The 16,610-nt window shown below is 39.9% G+C and overlaps 1 protein-coding gene across 1 annotated transcript in view; it reads left to right on the top strand.

Annotated features, from left to right (window-relative positions):
* The window catches only part of ipo11 (importin 11), a 97,603-nt gene that overhangs the window by 16,533 nt on the left and 64,460 nt on the right, over nucleotides 1-16,610 (top strand). The window contains exons 8-15 of the mRNA XM_088993840.1: nucleotides 1,264-1,312; nucleotides 2,992-3,062; nucleotides 3,164-3,356; nucleotides 6,031-6,183; nucleotides 6,621-6,664; nucleotides 7,020-7,110; nucleotides 11,384-11,431; nucleotides 15,876-15,981. Of these exons, the coding sequence (XP_088849966.1) occupies nucleotides 1,264-1,312; nucleotides 2,992-3,062; nucleotides 3,164-3,356; nucleotides 6,031-6,183; nucleotides 6,621-6,664; nucleotides 7,020-7,110; nucleotides 11,384-11,431; nucleotides 15,876-15,981 (755 nt within the window). The remainder of the gene's footprint in view (nucleotides 1-1,263; nucleotides 1,313-2,991; nucleotides 3,063-3,163; nucleotides 3,357-6,030; nucleotides 6,184-6,620; nucleotides 6,665-7,019; nucleotides 7,111-11,383; nucleotides 11,432-15,875; nucleotides 15,982-16,610) is intronic.

The following is a 16,610-nucleotide window of genomic DNA, read 5'->3' on the forward strand; positions in this document are numbered from 1 at the left end:
GTGAAGTAATATTGAGCCCCAACAGGTCTCGCAACCACTGTCATCAGCCACCGACTCCATTTCCCCCTGTAGAAGAAATCGTGCGTAACCCCAGCCTCTACTGTAGCACCTTGTAATGTTGTGCCTTATATTTGGAAAACTTTTACATCTTTATCAATTGTTTTATTGTTTCTTTTTTCATTCATTGCGCCTTGTAGTCCGGTGCACCTTATATATGGAAAAGGTTTGAAAATACACCATTCATTGGGGGTGAGCCTTATACTCCGGTGTGCCTTATACACCAGAAAACACGGTACTTTACATATAAGGCTCACCGGCGTATAAGGGGCAGGTCATCTTTTGAAGAGAATGAAGGCTTTTGGGTGTGCCTTGTAGTCTCAGGTACTGTGGACATTTAACAGCTTCAAATGAATTCAGGTCACGCCAAGTCAAGTCGTGCAGGGGCAGTGCGGTTGAAAAACATAACAAAGCTTCCACTTTTATGCGTGCCTTCCATATTTTTTTGAATGTGCTTGACTATAACAAAACTGCAACTTACACTTGCCAACACAATAAAACTTCTCTCAGCAGAAGATGTTCTTTTGTCTATTACAACAGTTTCACAATATTGCTTTTATTGCATTATTCCTACACTTATATAATCCAACGCCTTACAGCACTCCTCAACAGCGTCTCTGCTTCCATTTGGAGCTTGTAGTCAGAATCTCTCAGTGTCATTTACTTTTCTCATGCTTGTGTATCTTCCCAAGTGGTGATTACCATCTGTCACTATTGTCCGATCATAACTCATTGTGATGAAAAATAGATATAGTTGAACTCTCTTTCTCATCACTCATCCCATTATGTTCCATTCGATCATTCGCCAAGTGCTTTTCCACCCATCTCAACAAATGACTTCGCGTGGAAGTCTTTTCATCATCTCCTTTCTTTTCTTGCACCCCTTCACTTCACTCTTTTTGGAGGGTCTATGCAGTGACTGGTCTGTGGCCGCAAGGTGATTAATGACACCACCGTTGACCTCATTGCTCAACACTAATCCAGATCTGATCAGACTGCATCAGCATCGATCATTCTATTTGTTTAGGCTACACCAGGCTTCTCAAAATGGATTCCCTTTCATCCTATGTGCGACCGGTACGGTTATTTATCCTACTGAGGTATTATGCAGGTGTTATCTTTGCTTAAATACGGAGTGCTTGAACTGCAGAAATGCCTGCAATTAAATCTTGCTTCTGCTCTTGCCCCCGCCCTTACCTCTTTTAGGGTTTCCTGAATGCAGTGTTTGAAAGGCTAAAACAGTTCCTGGAATGCTGTAAGTACTCTACCTCTTGCATCTCGGAGATACGATGGGTTGTTGAATGAATAAAACGATGAAAGAAATTTGTGAGACTATATTTTCGAAACTACAAGTAGTCAAGTTTCTAAGCATAGGATTGGGCTTTTGGAGAAGGTGATGAATCATTGCTTCGAAAAAGTGTCTCTGTCTCTATTCCCACCTGTCTTTATTCATTCTTTTTTTTTATCACTGCTGCTTTTTTAGGTCAACATTCAAATCTTTACAGGATTTAGCAGGCTAAATCAAACACAAAACAAAGTATCCGCCACAAGTCTCAGTTCCAATATTTCTCTATCACTAGCGATGGCCATTGGAATACAGTAGAGCCTGCCCGTTTCTTGATTTGTTGCAGACTGAAAGGGCTATCGTCTTACAGTTGAGCCAACAACAAAGTATTTGCCATTTCCTGCCATCTGAGGTCAAAGGTCCTCTCTACGTACTGTTTTTTTTCCCGGCCCTTTTTCCGATCTCGTTTGACATATTTCTATTTCTCTTCAATGTTTGTCAATGTTTGAACCACTTATTGGAAGTTTATCCTATACTCAGTAGCGGACTTAGCTCTGATAACTGGAGAGTGTTGGTGATCATAATTATTTTTCCCCTCAGAAAAGTTCAAGTGGTGACATCTGATAGACATCTTTTGGTAGTACGGCACTTGATCTGGAATTGTATTTTGCAGAGAATACTAAGGATGGTTAGGTTGCTGCCATTTTTATCTTGTTGTTTGAATGTTACATAACCATTAATACAGGTGACAGTGGCATTTCATTGCCTCACTTTGTCCAGCAAATTTCGGCAACCGTGCATTTACAGGTTAACATTGACAAACTACAAAAGTTAAAAAGATACCCCAATCATCCCAAAACTAACCTTATTCTGTATTTGCTCAACGCATTGTAAGGGTTGTGTTCAAACTCACATTTGACATTTGCTCTGTAGAGCTATTTAACTCATTCACTGCCGTTCCCGAATTTATTCAGGAATGGAAAATATGACGTGGAGCGGCATTCCTGAATTTGTTTAGGTTTTGTTTTTTTCTTGCGGCGATGTGCCGATAAAACGCCGGTTAGACCTCTGGCAATGTTTTTTTTCTCCCTTCCACGAGGTGGTAGCTTTTGTCTTTTGTACAGCTGCCCCCATTTCAAGCTCAGATAACTCCAGACCAGGAATTCCCTCTTTTCTTCTGATGACATTAGAGAGTCTAAGGTTTCTTACGCTGCATTGAATGTTTATGTTGTCGTAAAACTCCATATTCTGTGGGTCCTGCAATTTGAGTGAAAATGACAAAAACCCTGGCACTGGAGTGGACACAATTTTGCATGTCTGGCAGTGAATGAGTTAACATCACAGCCAGATGAGATGCCCGTGCTCACTCTTTTACCAAATTTAATTGTCGTACTTTATGGTTTCTGCCGTCACTTTGACACCACCGTATGGCACTCGCTAATGCAAACAGAGACTCAATCATAGCACTGTCAAAAATTATGGAAGTCACTTTGATGGAATGATACAACAATTCTCCAATTTCTGTTTCTTTGGGGACAAACATATTGTGTTCACTGGTAAATGTGTCATTGCAACAGCACAATGAATAGTTCTACAAGGACTACAGCTGTTATTGTCCAACCGTTTTCTTATTATGGTGTCGTTTTTAGGTCGACAAGTTGGTACAGGCAGCACATGTAGAGAAAAGCTGGAAAAGACGATCATCCTCTACACCAAAGTTGTGAGTTGAGTTGCACATCATGTTGGAAGACAATTTAATAAGTAAGTAATTTAAAAAGTAAGTGAAATCTAACTATAACGGTCTTCTTTCCTGTCTCTTAGTTGTTGGATTTCTTGGAGTACCACCCCTGTGCGTTTATACCGCTCATCCAGTGCTCGCTGGAATTCGCTGTCAGCTATGTGTTCACGCCGGTCGGCGACGGCGTCACCTTCGAGCGCTTCATCGTCCAGTGCATGAACCTCATTAAGATGATTGTGAAGAATGCCGCCTATAAACCCGCCAAAAACATTGAAGGTAGGGAGTGGGGTTTGAGATGTTTTTGACCTTTGCCACTCTTTACATTCTCCACACTTGTGTTCACTATATGGAAGTACTCCAAAAGTATACAGTGATACCTTGGCTTAAGAACTTACTAATTGGTTCCCAAAAAGTGTGTGTAAGGTGAAAACTGTATATTCCAAACATTCATTTCCCATTAAAACGATTAAAATGAGACTAATCCGTTCCCAGGTCCCCATAAAACATAATTTTCTATTAAATACGCCTTAAAACTACATGCAATATACCTTATTTTATGTATAATAAATGTGCTATGGTATTGTAATTAAAGAAATAAACTGTACTGTATAATAAAGTTGTTTTATTTACCTTTGTGATGGTCGTTGATGGCTTGATGGAATGGAGTGTCCGGTTTCATCAACATTAAACACTTGATGAGTAACGTAGCCTTCTTCTTCCACCATCTTGAGGAATAATTCCTTGTAAGCTTCGGCAGCTTGATCGTTAGAACTGGCTGCCTCACCATGACGAATGACACTATGAATCCCTGTACGATGCTTAAAGTTCTCGAACCATCCGTGGCTAGCCTTGAAATCATCACTGGATGACGAACTTCCAGGTTGCCTCTTGACCATATCCGAGTGAAGTTGCCGTGCTTTCTCTGCGGTAATTTTACCGAGTTCCTCATCAATTGTGTTCTGTTTAGCTGGGTTGATAGCTTTTTGTACAAAGTGTCTCAAGGAACTCTGGGTTGTACATCTTGGAAGTTGTGATATTGCAACAGCAACAGATGCAGGTAGACACACTAGAAACATCATTAATAGGTGCTTCCCTTGCTTGTCTTTTCTCTTCAAATTGTACAGATGGCTTGTGCGGGTTATTTGTGGATGGTTTATTTTAACCTTGCAGTCGACACTCTATCCTTTGAACGATCAATAAAGTTAAAACAAGTCCAAATTTGACTGTTTTCTATCCATTTTCTCACCTGTTAACTTTTGTTCTTTTCTTTGTGTGCTATCTGTCATCTGCCTTTCCTGTTTCATGTGCTCACAGCGTGCAACGAGCCCACTACCTCACAGCGTGCTTGTTGCACGCTGTGAGCCAGCACTCTAACCAACCCCCTCACTGCTGCGTGTGTCCTGCTGCGTGTGTCCCCTCCCTCCTCTACCACAGGTCTTGACCAACTTGTGGCTTTAACCGAAGACTGGGTGCGGGGAATAGAGGACAAAAAAAAGTTGGCTGCCATTTCCAGCTCCTAGTTAGGAGCTCCAACAACCGGCTCGTTCGCTAACGATACATCACTCATTGTGGTGCTCTGTGTTTCCCGAAAAATATTTTGTTTGTTTGTTAAAATAAAACACGGTGGTTCAAGTGATACAACATATATTTTCACTTTTGCGCTCCGACCTTGCAGGCGGGGTAACATTGTAAAAGCGCAAAGTTAAAGAGCCTCAGGGAAGATTGAGCTTTGACTGACCGACTTTGCTATTGGCAACCATGTGACTTATTTTTTTTCAGTTCACCTTGTCACTCATGTAGACACACGAGGGAGTGCTTGTTCGTCTCTTCTGTATATGCGAGTATGACGGGTCCTCAAGCAGTGTCGCTCAAATGAAAATAAAAACAAAATTGCTTCATCCTCTATCGGCTAATTGATCCTATACATATTTTAATGCAGTGTTTGTTTTTTAGTATTCCGATTAAATTATGCCAGAAATTACTTTTTCCTGCATTATTGCGCGCCGCTCATAGTAATTGTTGCACCGTATTTTCCGGTGTATAAGGCGCACCCCAAAGCCCTGATTTACTTCAAAAGATAACGCTGCACCTTATACTCCGATACACCTTATATGTGAAGTCATTGGGTAGCAAACTACTGTCAGCATCTACCTAATCAATTTTCCTCTTTAGATGAAGTAATGCATAACCCCAGCCTCTACTACCTGTTATAAGGCGCTAAGCCTTATAATATGAATCAGAAATCCTTTAATAGTCCCACTGTGGGAAAATTTGCAATCTACAGCAGAAACATTGAAAAGGGGGTTGAAAAGAAACAAGAAAAGTATTGCATTTACAAAAAAATGACAGAAGACTGAACTGTACAACTGCATAAAAATGTTTAATAAAAAGAACTGTGCAAAGTATAAAAATACAGTATGAAACATATATAATCTATGTAACTATTTACTTTACATAAGGTGGCTGCTATTTACAATATATACAGTTAAATCAATTTTTCCCTTTTATTAATGTAATCTGGTGTGCATTATATTTTACTTATATAGATGTATATATTGATATATGTGGAAAACTTTTTTTTTCATTCATTGAAGGTGCGTCTTATAGTTCCGTGCCTCTTCTATATGAAAAAAACTTGAAAATACACCATTCTTGCGGGTATACTCTGGCGTGCCTAATACACGGGGGATATCAGTTATATCGATAGTACTGCTTATTACGATACTATTTCTATGAACGCAAGGAGAAAATTTACATGCCGCAGGATCGGATATATCGATAGTCCGGTTATATCGATATTTTTTCCGACTCCTGAGAATATCGATATAACGAGACTTTACTATATGGAAAATATGGTAAGTCAGGAAATATTGCAAGGGACAAAAGCCAACAATGTGCTAACTAGATTATAATATTTGAACTTAATAACTTCATTGTCTTGCCATTGTAGACAGCAAACCGGAGAGTCTGCAGGCTCACAAGATCAAGACGGCTTTTTTCACACACCCCACGTTGACAGAGATCGGACGCCGGCTTGTCTCCCACTATTTCCTTCTTACGGAGGAGGAGCTGGCTATGTGGGAAGAAGATCCCGAAAGTTTTGGTAAATCTATAATTTCAATCCAGATTTCTCAGAACTCCCTTGTGACAAAGATGTTATTTCTAATTATTGGCCAATTTGACATTGTGGTTTCTATTCAGAGTGTCAAGGGTTACTCTGTTATTTTTATGACATACTACATGTCTCACATCTTTATACATTAATAAAGGGACTTGTATCATTGAAAACATTAAAATCACCATTTTATGGTGGACAAAGATGAATGAATTGCCTTACAGTAGTTTTGAAGCGAAAATTATTTGGAAATGAACCATTTTGTTCAACCTTGGGTCGCATCTTTATGGAAAGCCATTTTAAGCTGTGTAGCATGACGGCTATTAGATTTGAGCTCACACGGAGGATTGGGTGAGGAAAAACGAATGAAGGCTTCTACATGTCATTGAGCACTATCTGACACCCTCTCATCTTCTCGTCTGCAGCTGTTGAGGAAACAGGAGGCGACTCCTGGAAGTACAGTTTGAGGGTGAGCTAAAACTTTCTGATTTTCAGATACAGATAACTTGGTCCATTTTGTTTCTTCTACTTTAATATATCCCCGCTGTCCTCTATTAACCCGACTCCCTGATCATATTAACTCTGGGAAAGGTTTCCTGCTCACAAAGTAGCACACTCAGTCGAGTAAACACAACCTTTTCCTGTATTATTTGCAGCACCCAGTGGGAGGGCTGGCTCAGCCACATATAACCCAAAAAAAGTCGCGAAAGAGAAGAAATTAATAGTGTTAATACCATTTTTAAAAAAACATAGAATTCTAGATGAAGCCAGCATTGTTATGTAGTCTCAGTGGAAAAGTAATTGTTGTGTCTCTCTCCTCTTAGCCCTGTACAGAAGTGTTGTTTTTGGATATCTTCCACAACTACAGCCAGACCTTGACTCCTGTGCTCCTGGATATGGTTCAGAATCTCCACGGTTAGTTAATTCTGCCTGTAAGAGTAATTGCTTGTTTTTTTTCTTTTCCTTTGTCATTTATTTTAGTGCAGAACATGTCAATGTTATTGCCCTTTGCAGTACATGGATTCCTGCAGAGGAACCAGTTTTTAAAGTTAATCTGGGGAAACTGAACATCATCAAGCAAATGCAAAATGCCCTGAAATTGTCACACAATTTCAATAATTGGATTTGATTGGATTGGATTAGCCTTTATTAGTCACGCAGTGGAGACATTTACATTTCACAGCAGCAATGTTATGAGAGGAAAGGAAAGAAAGAAGTTGAAAAACAAAATGCAGGAGCTGCTGGAAAGGCAAGCCACTCTCGCGGTGCCATCTTGAAGTCAAATGAAAAAAAAAAACTAAATAACAAATTATATGACAACACAAAGACATAGTCATTCAATTTTAAGTGGTTTCTGCACCCTCTTTGTTGCATGAAGCAGTTCTAGATGAAAGAGATTATCAAGGCGTCCTTTTCACCAGTGGATCAGGGCAGTCATGGTGAAATGTGTACGTCTGCTACAAGCTAAATGTTGAAAGCAAACACGAAGCTGTCGCATCTATTGACGAAAAGAGATTGTCTCACATCTCCTGTCCCACATAAATCCGCTTCAATTACAAGCCGCTACAGTTCCACATACGCATCGACCCTCAGCGCTGAAGCTCCTTTCTTTTCATGGCGGGCTCCTCAAGCCATGCATCCATCCAGCTGCAGACCGTCCAACAGCACCGACCTTTCCGCTGAACAAAGCGGGGTTGTGAAAATGCTGCCCATTACAGGCGCACATAAGCATAATCCTCCGCGGTCTTCAATTAATCAGAAAAAAAGATCGCCAGTTCCCAATTAACATCTAACTCAGCAGGCTGACGAACGTTTCGGTTTCCGAACGTTAAATTAATGAAAATTAAACCTTGGATTAAGCACTACTTTTCGCGATACACACCCCCCACCACGGCTGGCGGAGTAATCTTCGGCGGAAGAACACCAAAGCACACGACCGAACAGCGCCCCAACTGGCCTACCTTTCCACAACCCCTTTCTATAAGTGCACACGTCGGTCGTCTTCAACGATACTTTTGCTGTTATGGGACCGAAAAACACCCCACCACAGGCTCGTGTTCAGCCGAAGAAGACGCAAAACAAAATTATAGTCGAGGAGAAGAATGAGATCATTGAGAAACACGAACGAGGTGTGCGTTTGTGGCGTCACAGGTGCGCACCGCGGCTTTCATGTGAATCTCAGCCTCACACATTTCCCACGCTGTGTGTCACTTCCCTGAGAGTAACTTTCTACTACCATTCTACAAATAAATAGTCCGGTACCAATATGCTAAGTCCACTATGGCTACACAAAGGCGTTATTTACTCGATGCTTTCACGTGACTAATGACACCGAACTTGTCACGTGCGAGTTGACAGCTGGGGCGGCGTCGCCGCTCCCGACCTCCGCCAGCTGCTGTCAATCCCCTGATCACCGATACTGGGACATTTCAATGAGTCGCTGTCACCTCACCAGTGACATGATTACGACGCTTCGCGCCTTGCCAGTGTCTTGGACCTGCCAGCACAAGAGTTTGCTTCACCCAAGGTGATTGTTAGCCGCAATCGCGTAAGTTTGTTTAGTGTGCTTAGGGATCCAACCCCTTTTATTAACGTTCCGACGAGTCAGCTATCCCTGTCACGCTCGGAACGTGACAGTATCATGGTGTTCAGCTGATAGAAAAGGCTTGGCATTATGTAACCCCTTCGATCCTTGAAAGCAGCATGGAATAATTTGTGATGTGCAGGCTTTTATTGAACAGTTCCATCCAGAAAAGACTGTGGCTATGAGAATCATCAACATGATGAATGATAATGTGATGCATCCGTTTTGTAAGACCTTACAAGTCAGAAAGCAACAGGTGTCAATTAAGAGCCATCAACGACCATCACAAATGTAAATAAAGTGACTTTATGTATTTCTTTCATTACAATACAATAGCACATTTATTATACATAGAATAAGGTATGTTGTGTGTAGTTTTAAGGCTTATTCAGTTGAAAATTATATTTTATGGACACCTGGGAACGGATTATTCTCATTTTAATGGTTTCCTATGGGAAATTATTTTTGGGGATACATACTTTTCACCTGACAAACTCTGTCTGGGAACCAATTAAGTTCGTAAGCCAAGGCCCTACTGTACTTTTTTTTCCACTGCTGTCCCTTTACATTGGATATCCTCCTGTCAACAGATAAATATTTCATAAAGCCAAAGAGCATGTAGGTCCTTTCACATTGCCTTTCGTGGTATATGTAACATAGCTTTGTCAGCATCCTTGACTTCCCTTGTGACAGGCTATTATTAAAACCACTCAAGTCTCCAGGACTCGGTCACATTCACGCAAATGCCTTTGTGCTCCTGATGGGGTTAAGATTATTTGCGTAGCCATTGTTTTGGGTTGTGTTTCCTGAATAACAATAATAATAATAATAATAATAATAATAATACAGTAAAGTCTCGTTATATATCGATATTCTCGGGAGTCGGAAAAAATAGCGATATAACCGGACTATCGATATGTCCGATCCTGCGGCATGTAAATTTTCTCCTTTCGTTCATAAAAATAGTATCGTAATAAGCAGTACTATCGATATAACCGATATCGATATAACGAGACTTTACTGTACATTTAATTTATAAGCACCTTTCAAAACTCTCTACTAAATTTGAATCAGAAACAAAATCAAGTCTTTAAAATGAGGTTTGAAAACAGTGTGAAATCAAGCCATTTACTCCACTCTCAATTATTTACTCAAATGTCAATCAAACGTCACTCATCCTGAAGAAATAGGTGCGGTTTGGCTCGCTTATTCCTTGTGCTTAAATACAGTAAGCGAACATGTGTGTCGCAAAAACACATCCACTGAAAGACCCCCGGTGACTGAAATGTCTCACTGAGTCGTCACCGTCGATAACAAGGCACTCTAATGCAGCCATGCTACAATGAAGCCCTGATCGACAAGTTTAAAAAAAAAACACTTGCTTCCATCCTATTCTGTATGTTGCACCCACACTCGTGCCCACACTTGATACTGTAAAAATGGCCACAATGTTGAGAAACTGCCATTTCTCCAGTCTAAAAAAAGAGCAATAACATAATGAATATTTTTAACAGCAAACAAAAATAAACAGTACTGCACTTCTTGATGTTCAACACACACAACTCAAGGCAACCCCCATACATCCCCATTTGAGTATATCCAGTATGCATTTCTCACCAGTTGCAATTCAGATTCCAATTATCATGTTTACACCTGAGCAAATGCGCTGCCACAAAAGGGATAATGAGTTTGTATAAGTATTTGTGTGTGTGTCACATCCCACTCCCAGTGAACATGAAAATTGTGCCAACTCGTCATCACTTATGTTGCCTATCACTGTTTTAAACAGTAAATATAGACGATATTAATTCATTCACTGCCAGACGATCCACTCCAGTGCCAGGGTTTTTGTCATTTTTCACTCAAATTGCTAAACCCGCAGAATATTGAGTTTTAGGACTACATAAACATTCAATACAGCGTAAGAAACCTTAGACTCCCTTCTTTCATCAGGAAAAAAAGAGATAATTCATACGTTTTATGAGTCTGGAGTTATCAGAACTTGAAATGGAGGCGGCTGTCCAAAATACAATGCAATACAGACATTGATATATATATATAGCGCTTTAACAACACCTGAAGCTGTAACAAAGCGCTAACATGGACAAAAGGCAAACGCTGCTCCCTCGTGGAAGGGAAAAACATTGCCTGAGGTCTGGCCAGTGCTTTATCGGCACCCCGCAAGATGAGTTAATTTTTACGTAACATGGGTCTGGAGTTATCTGAGCTTGAAATGGTAGCAGTTGTACAAAATAAAATACAATACATACATATTGATTTATATAACGCTTTAACAACAGCTGAAGCTGTAACAAAGCGCTAACATGGACAAAAGGAAAATGGGGTAGGAAGGGAAAAAACATTGCCAGAGGTCCGACCAGTGCTTTATTGTAGAACCAAAACCAAACAAATTTGGGAATGGCGCTCCATGTCACACTTTTCAATTTCCGAATACATTTGGGAATAGCAGCGAATGAATTAATCACTTTCAAGGAAGCGTCAGTTTCTAAATTTCTGTCAGTCAGACTCGGTTCTAATCCACGGAACTACAAGGCTGCACTATAGTTCTCTCAAAAATAAACAAGTTTTTTTTTGTTGTTGCAGGCCCAACCAACGTGGAAGATCCTGTTCAGTTGTTAATGAAGGATGCGGGTGAGTGTAACCTCTTATTTTTTTTATTTGTTCTTTCTACATCGTCACAGCCTTTGGACTTCAAGGGAAAGTCAGTGTTTCCACTCAGGATGATTTAACGGCATCCCAAAGTGAATCCAATTGCCTCCCAAGTGGATACGTCGAGTGTTGAGACATCATTCTTGATAAAAACACAACTTGATCATGAAGCTTTGCACTCTACGCACTGTTGTAGATAATAACTATGAGCGTCAACGCGGTTAAAGAGAACAATGTGTGATGAGTAAACAATAACCATTTTAACAACACTCTTAATAGGATCTGACATTCATGATGCGGTTGGGTTGTTGGTACTCAAACAATCAATAATAACCCGAGCTTGCTTTGGACCAGGTTCTCTTGCTCATCACACAGGCTATAAAAGTATTATGTGAATAAATAAATCAGTTATCATCCAATGTGTCTCAAACCACAATTTTGAATCTCTATTTAGCGGCGCTTTGAGGGAGGATTTAAAATTATTTAGTGTCGATCGGGAGAAATAAAGCAAATTCCAATGCGGTGGGTGGTGTGGGTGGCAGAGTTCATTTATTTTGAATGTCACGGTCATTTACTTTTCGATAAGATAGGAGGAACTCAATTGAAATGGGATTTTCTTAGTTTTTGGGCTGATTGATATAAGCCATCCCAAATGCCACGACATCTACACGTTCTTGCAACTCTGACCCTCTATTTTTTGCTGTTACCACTAGTGATGGGTAGATGAGGCATCCTGTATCGTTTCGACACAGCGACACAATGTATCGACACTGTGTTGACACTGTGTTGCTGAATACTTTTGCTGAATACTGACACCTGTGGATTTGCAGGGAACATTTGACAGGGTCATCCGACACTGATCTGTCAAACCAATTTGATCAAATTCCATTGATTAGCCATTTGCATTCACATTATTTTTACATATATGTAATTTCATAAAAATAATCTTTGATATTCGAGACGCAGTTGATAAATTAAGTGAACATCTGTCTGAATGCCTAAGTAAAAGTGTTGTGAATGACAATGGACTCATTGTAATTAAAGATTTTTATTCCCAAAAAAAATGTTTCTCCAGCGTTTTGTTATTCAGTCTATTTCTCAGCATTGTGGAGGTGCTCTTGTTGGTGTAAGAAAAGTTCGCTACCGCAAATGCCACATTTCAACTGAAAAACGGAGTATGAATAAACTAAGACTTACTTTCAAAAGAATTATGAGATTGGATTGGATTGGCCTTTATTAGTCTCGCAGTGGAGAAATTTACATTTCACAGCAGCAAAGTTATGAAAGAAATGAAAGTAGAAAAGCAAAACACAGGAGCTGCTGGAAAGGCAGCCACTCTCGCGGCGCCGTCTTGAAGTCAAAAGAACAATAAACAGAAACAATAACAGAACATTTAGAAAATGTGAGAGTAAGACAGTGAAACAAGGAAATCAACATAAAACAATACCTTATTTTCACAGACAAGATCAAAATGGTCCCACACGGCAGAAGACTTGCGTTAACCAGTGACGTCTTCCTTCTTGCGGATATTTAACGCAGAGTAACGGGCCAATAATTCGGTGCTTGTTTTGAGCGTCCATCCTATTGACAGATGCGCTTCCTTATAAATTCCTACTTATTTCAAACCGATAAACACTTTAAGGCAAAAATTAGTGCATCCAAAAGATAGGCTGCCAAATGAAAAACAAAGTAATGTAGTTTATTCCAAACATTGTAAAAAAGAAAACTGTAAAGAGCAATACATACCAGAGATGAAACACATTCTCCCAAAAAGATTTTATCAACATTGCAGGGATAATACTAGTGGGCCTCAATCGGCAGTACATATGCACCTAAAAGCTAGCAACCACTCATTTGATGACAATTAGGTTAAAATCTTAGCGAGAGAAAATACAGTAAAGTCTCGTTATATCGATATTCAAGGGAGTCGGGAAAAATATCGATATAACCGGGACTATCGATATATCCGACCCTGTTTGCATGTAATTTTCTCCGTGCGTGCATAGAAATTGTATCGATATAACCGGGACTATCGATATATCCGATATCGATATAACTAGACTTTACTGTAGATGGTTTAAAAGGGGAGTAAAAGAAGCTATTTTCATAAAACAGCAAAATCCTTCCATTAACCGTAATGGTGGGGTGAGGTTCAATTTGGATCGTTCGTACAATAGACTGTTTAGGCAACATAGGATTAGTCATGCTGATGAGGTGATACCAGGGCCAATTGGGCAATGAGGCCAGTCGTCAGTCAGGACAATAGAAGCTATCAGTGGAGCTGCAGGGATTATTCCTCTGCCATCCCCCAACCTGAGAGCAGGGACCTATCATAGCAGTGTCCGGCACCGCCGTGTCTGGACAGTAGGGATATATATATATATATAGGGCCTATACTACCAGTAAGACTTTAGTTCGCTGAAAAAGCATCTTGGATAAGAAGCGAAACGTCCGACACCTTCAAAGGAGTACAGATGACGGCTGAAGAAACCTTTTCATCGAGGCTTCCTGATAAACACAGTTTGGCGCAAGACCTCTGTGTCGACACGTTCCCGTAGTGGTCACGTGACTTTCTTAAAGCGCACCGACACGGGGTATTGCCCAGGAGGCTTGGCGCACGCATCAATGTCGCTGGACCCATCACTAGGTACCACTATATTACAGCAACATAAATGTTGGCTTTAGCAAGACCGTGTAGGACGAGCCTTTTCAAACACAAAAGACAAGACACCCTTACACTGTACATGTCCAGGGATGCCGTTGCGCCATTTACGCATTTTGACAGCCACTGGAGCAACTTTGTAACTCCACTGCGCCAGCACCGGCGCATGTCTATTACGATTAGCACATATTGCTATGTGATCTGCGCCACATATGACATACTTCTGATACAAATTTAGTTAAACAGCAATTGAAAACTCTTTTTTATTTTCCATCAAAGGTTTTAACTTTCGTCGTCTGCCATTTTGCTTTACCGATATTGAGCCACAATCACCTTGCGTGTTTTTCGGTGCGTTCCAAAGTCCTGGTAGAGGATTTCGGGCTTGCATGATGCATTTCAGTAATTACGCCGAATACATGGCGGATGCTTGCAATATTGAGCATGAGAACATGAATAACACTCCAAAAGACATTAAAAATGGGCAGCAAACAAACATTCTCGTTTTTAAGAAACAATCGAATAAGTCTGTAGAGGATAGTGACGATTCATTGCAGCAAACTGCTGTAAATTATTTTAATTTAGTAGGTAATGGGATTGATGTCAGAGCTGTTGCAGCACAGTACAAACCTTCAAAGCAAAGACATTTGTAGAGACTAGTAAGGAATATATTGCATATTTTCTGTAGGATATCAAAAACTACATGATTGATTGTGTAGTAACTACAGAAAATTGAAACTGTTTATTTTATGTATGAATACATTCTTTGACTTGAATTCAAATCGTTGATATATTCGCAAATAGATTTTCGTCAAATAATGTTTTTTCCATTTGCAATTTAGAAGTGTCATGCTCCAGTGAATGTATTTTGGTTTATTTCAATCAGTTTTGTATACTTCTGCAATTTTGTTAAATCGGCCCCCATCCATTTTGGATTTTGGCCCCCTCTTCAGACACAAGGAGGACAACTGGCCCCCTTTTTTAACTTCCCAGATGCATCCCTGCATGTCAGCATGAAAAGATCCAAATTTGACTTGCCAACAAAGAATTTGACGTCTTATTTCCTGTGTCTGTCATCTCTTTAATTGCCTGGAAGAAGTTAGATGTATTCAACGCACCATTAGCAGAGTTTCCGACAGTTCCATTCACCTGTCCTGAATAGTCAACCTCTCTGTGTTCCGTTGATAAGAATCAAGGCGCTTCCCCCTCAACCCATCTGTCTTGTCTGACTCTTTGTACTTGAACATCTGTTAGTCACAACGAATGAGAGCAAATGTGACCAACGGGCATGGAGCTGCTCAAGCTGGACAAGCTGCTTGATCACATTTTTTTAAATCATTTTTTTCCTCCCCTTGAGGCATATGTGCACACCACAAACCTGCTGCTATGTACTTTGGAGGACATTATCTTGACTCCCCGCTTCCACAGTAGCAAAAGCCCTGCAGTAATAATCATCATAAGTGCTTCACTTGACTGCATGATTTCACTGTATCCATAGGAGCCTGGACTGTATAGCTGCATCAAACAATTGATCCTTTGCTGTAATTAAACTATTGTTTAACCGCATTTTGTTTCCTTGGGTAGTCTCTGTGGGATATTGAAATCGGTTGGATTAACTGAAATGTGATAATTATGCAAAGAACACAGATATCACATCACCGTTGAATGCTGTACAAAAATGTAGTATGATGTTTCTGTTAGGATTCTTAATGATGGATGATTGATTAGTTTGCTTTGTTTAATGGCATTTTCTTGCAATATTTGCAGTGTTCAACGCAGTGGGATTGGCTGCCTTTGAGCTGTTTGACAATGTGGACTTTGACCAGTGGTTCAAGAATCAGCTTCTCGGGGAACTGCAAGTCAGCCATCACAGGTGATGTTACGTTTCTTTGAACAAGCCATTTATCAAACAATTTCGATGGGCCAGTAATTGGCTAAAAAGTATAGATTTATGAAAAAGTGTCAAAATGACCAACATGTGACCTACAATGATCTAGCCCCATGCTAGCAATATGAAAATGTGCAAATATGACTGAAAGATTGAGTTTGCCGCCCCCAAACCTCTAAAAATGCAGTACATGCATTTGCATTGCATATATATATATATATATATATATATATATGGAATAATGTTGCATATTTCTGTTTTTTTTTTCAAAGATTGTGTAGTTATTCTTTGCGTATGTTGATTTTAAGTTGTACAATGCATTATTGCAATATTAAATAATTTACTGTCACTCTTATTGTCACTTGAATTCCAGGCCCCACTGAATATTGAGTTTTAGGACTACATAAACATTCAGTAGAAGGTTAGAAACCTTAGACTCTCTTTTTTCCTCAGAAAAAAGGAGTTAATTCTAAATTATATGGGTCTGGAGTTATATGACCTTGAAATTAGGACGGCTGTCCAAAATACAATGGAATACATATTGGTTTATATAGCGCTTGAACAACAGCTGTAGTGGGAAAAAAGCGCTAACATTGAAAGAAGGGAAATGCTGC

The sequence above is a fragment of the Hippocampus bargibanti genome, linkage group LG04 (genome assembly GCF_051943395.1).
Source record: "Hippocampus bargibanti isolate YZ-2025 linkage group LG04, ASM5194339v1, whole genome shotgun sequence".
NCBI classification, from domain to species: domain Eukaryota; kingdom Metazoa; phylum Chordata; class Actinopteri; order Syngnathiformes; family Syngnathidae; genus Hippocampus; species Hippocampus bargibanti.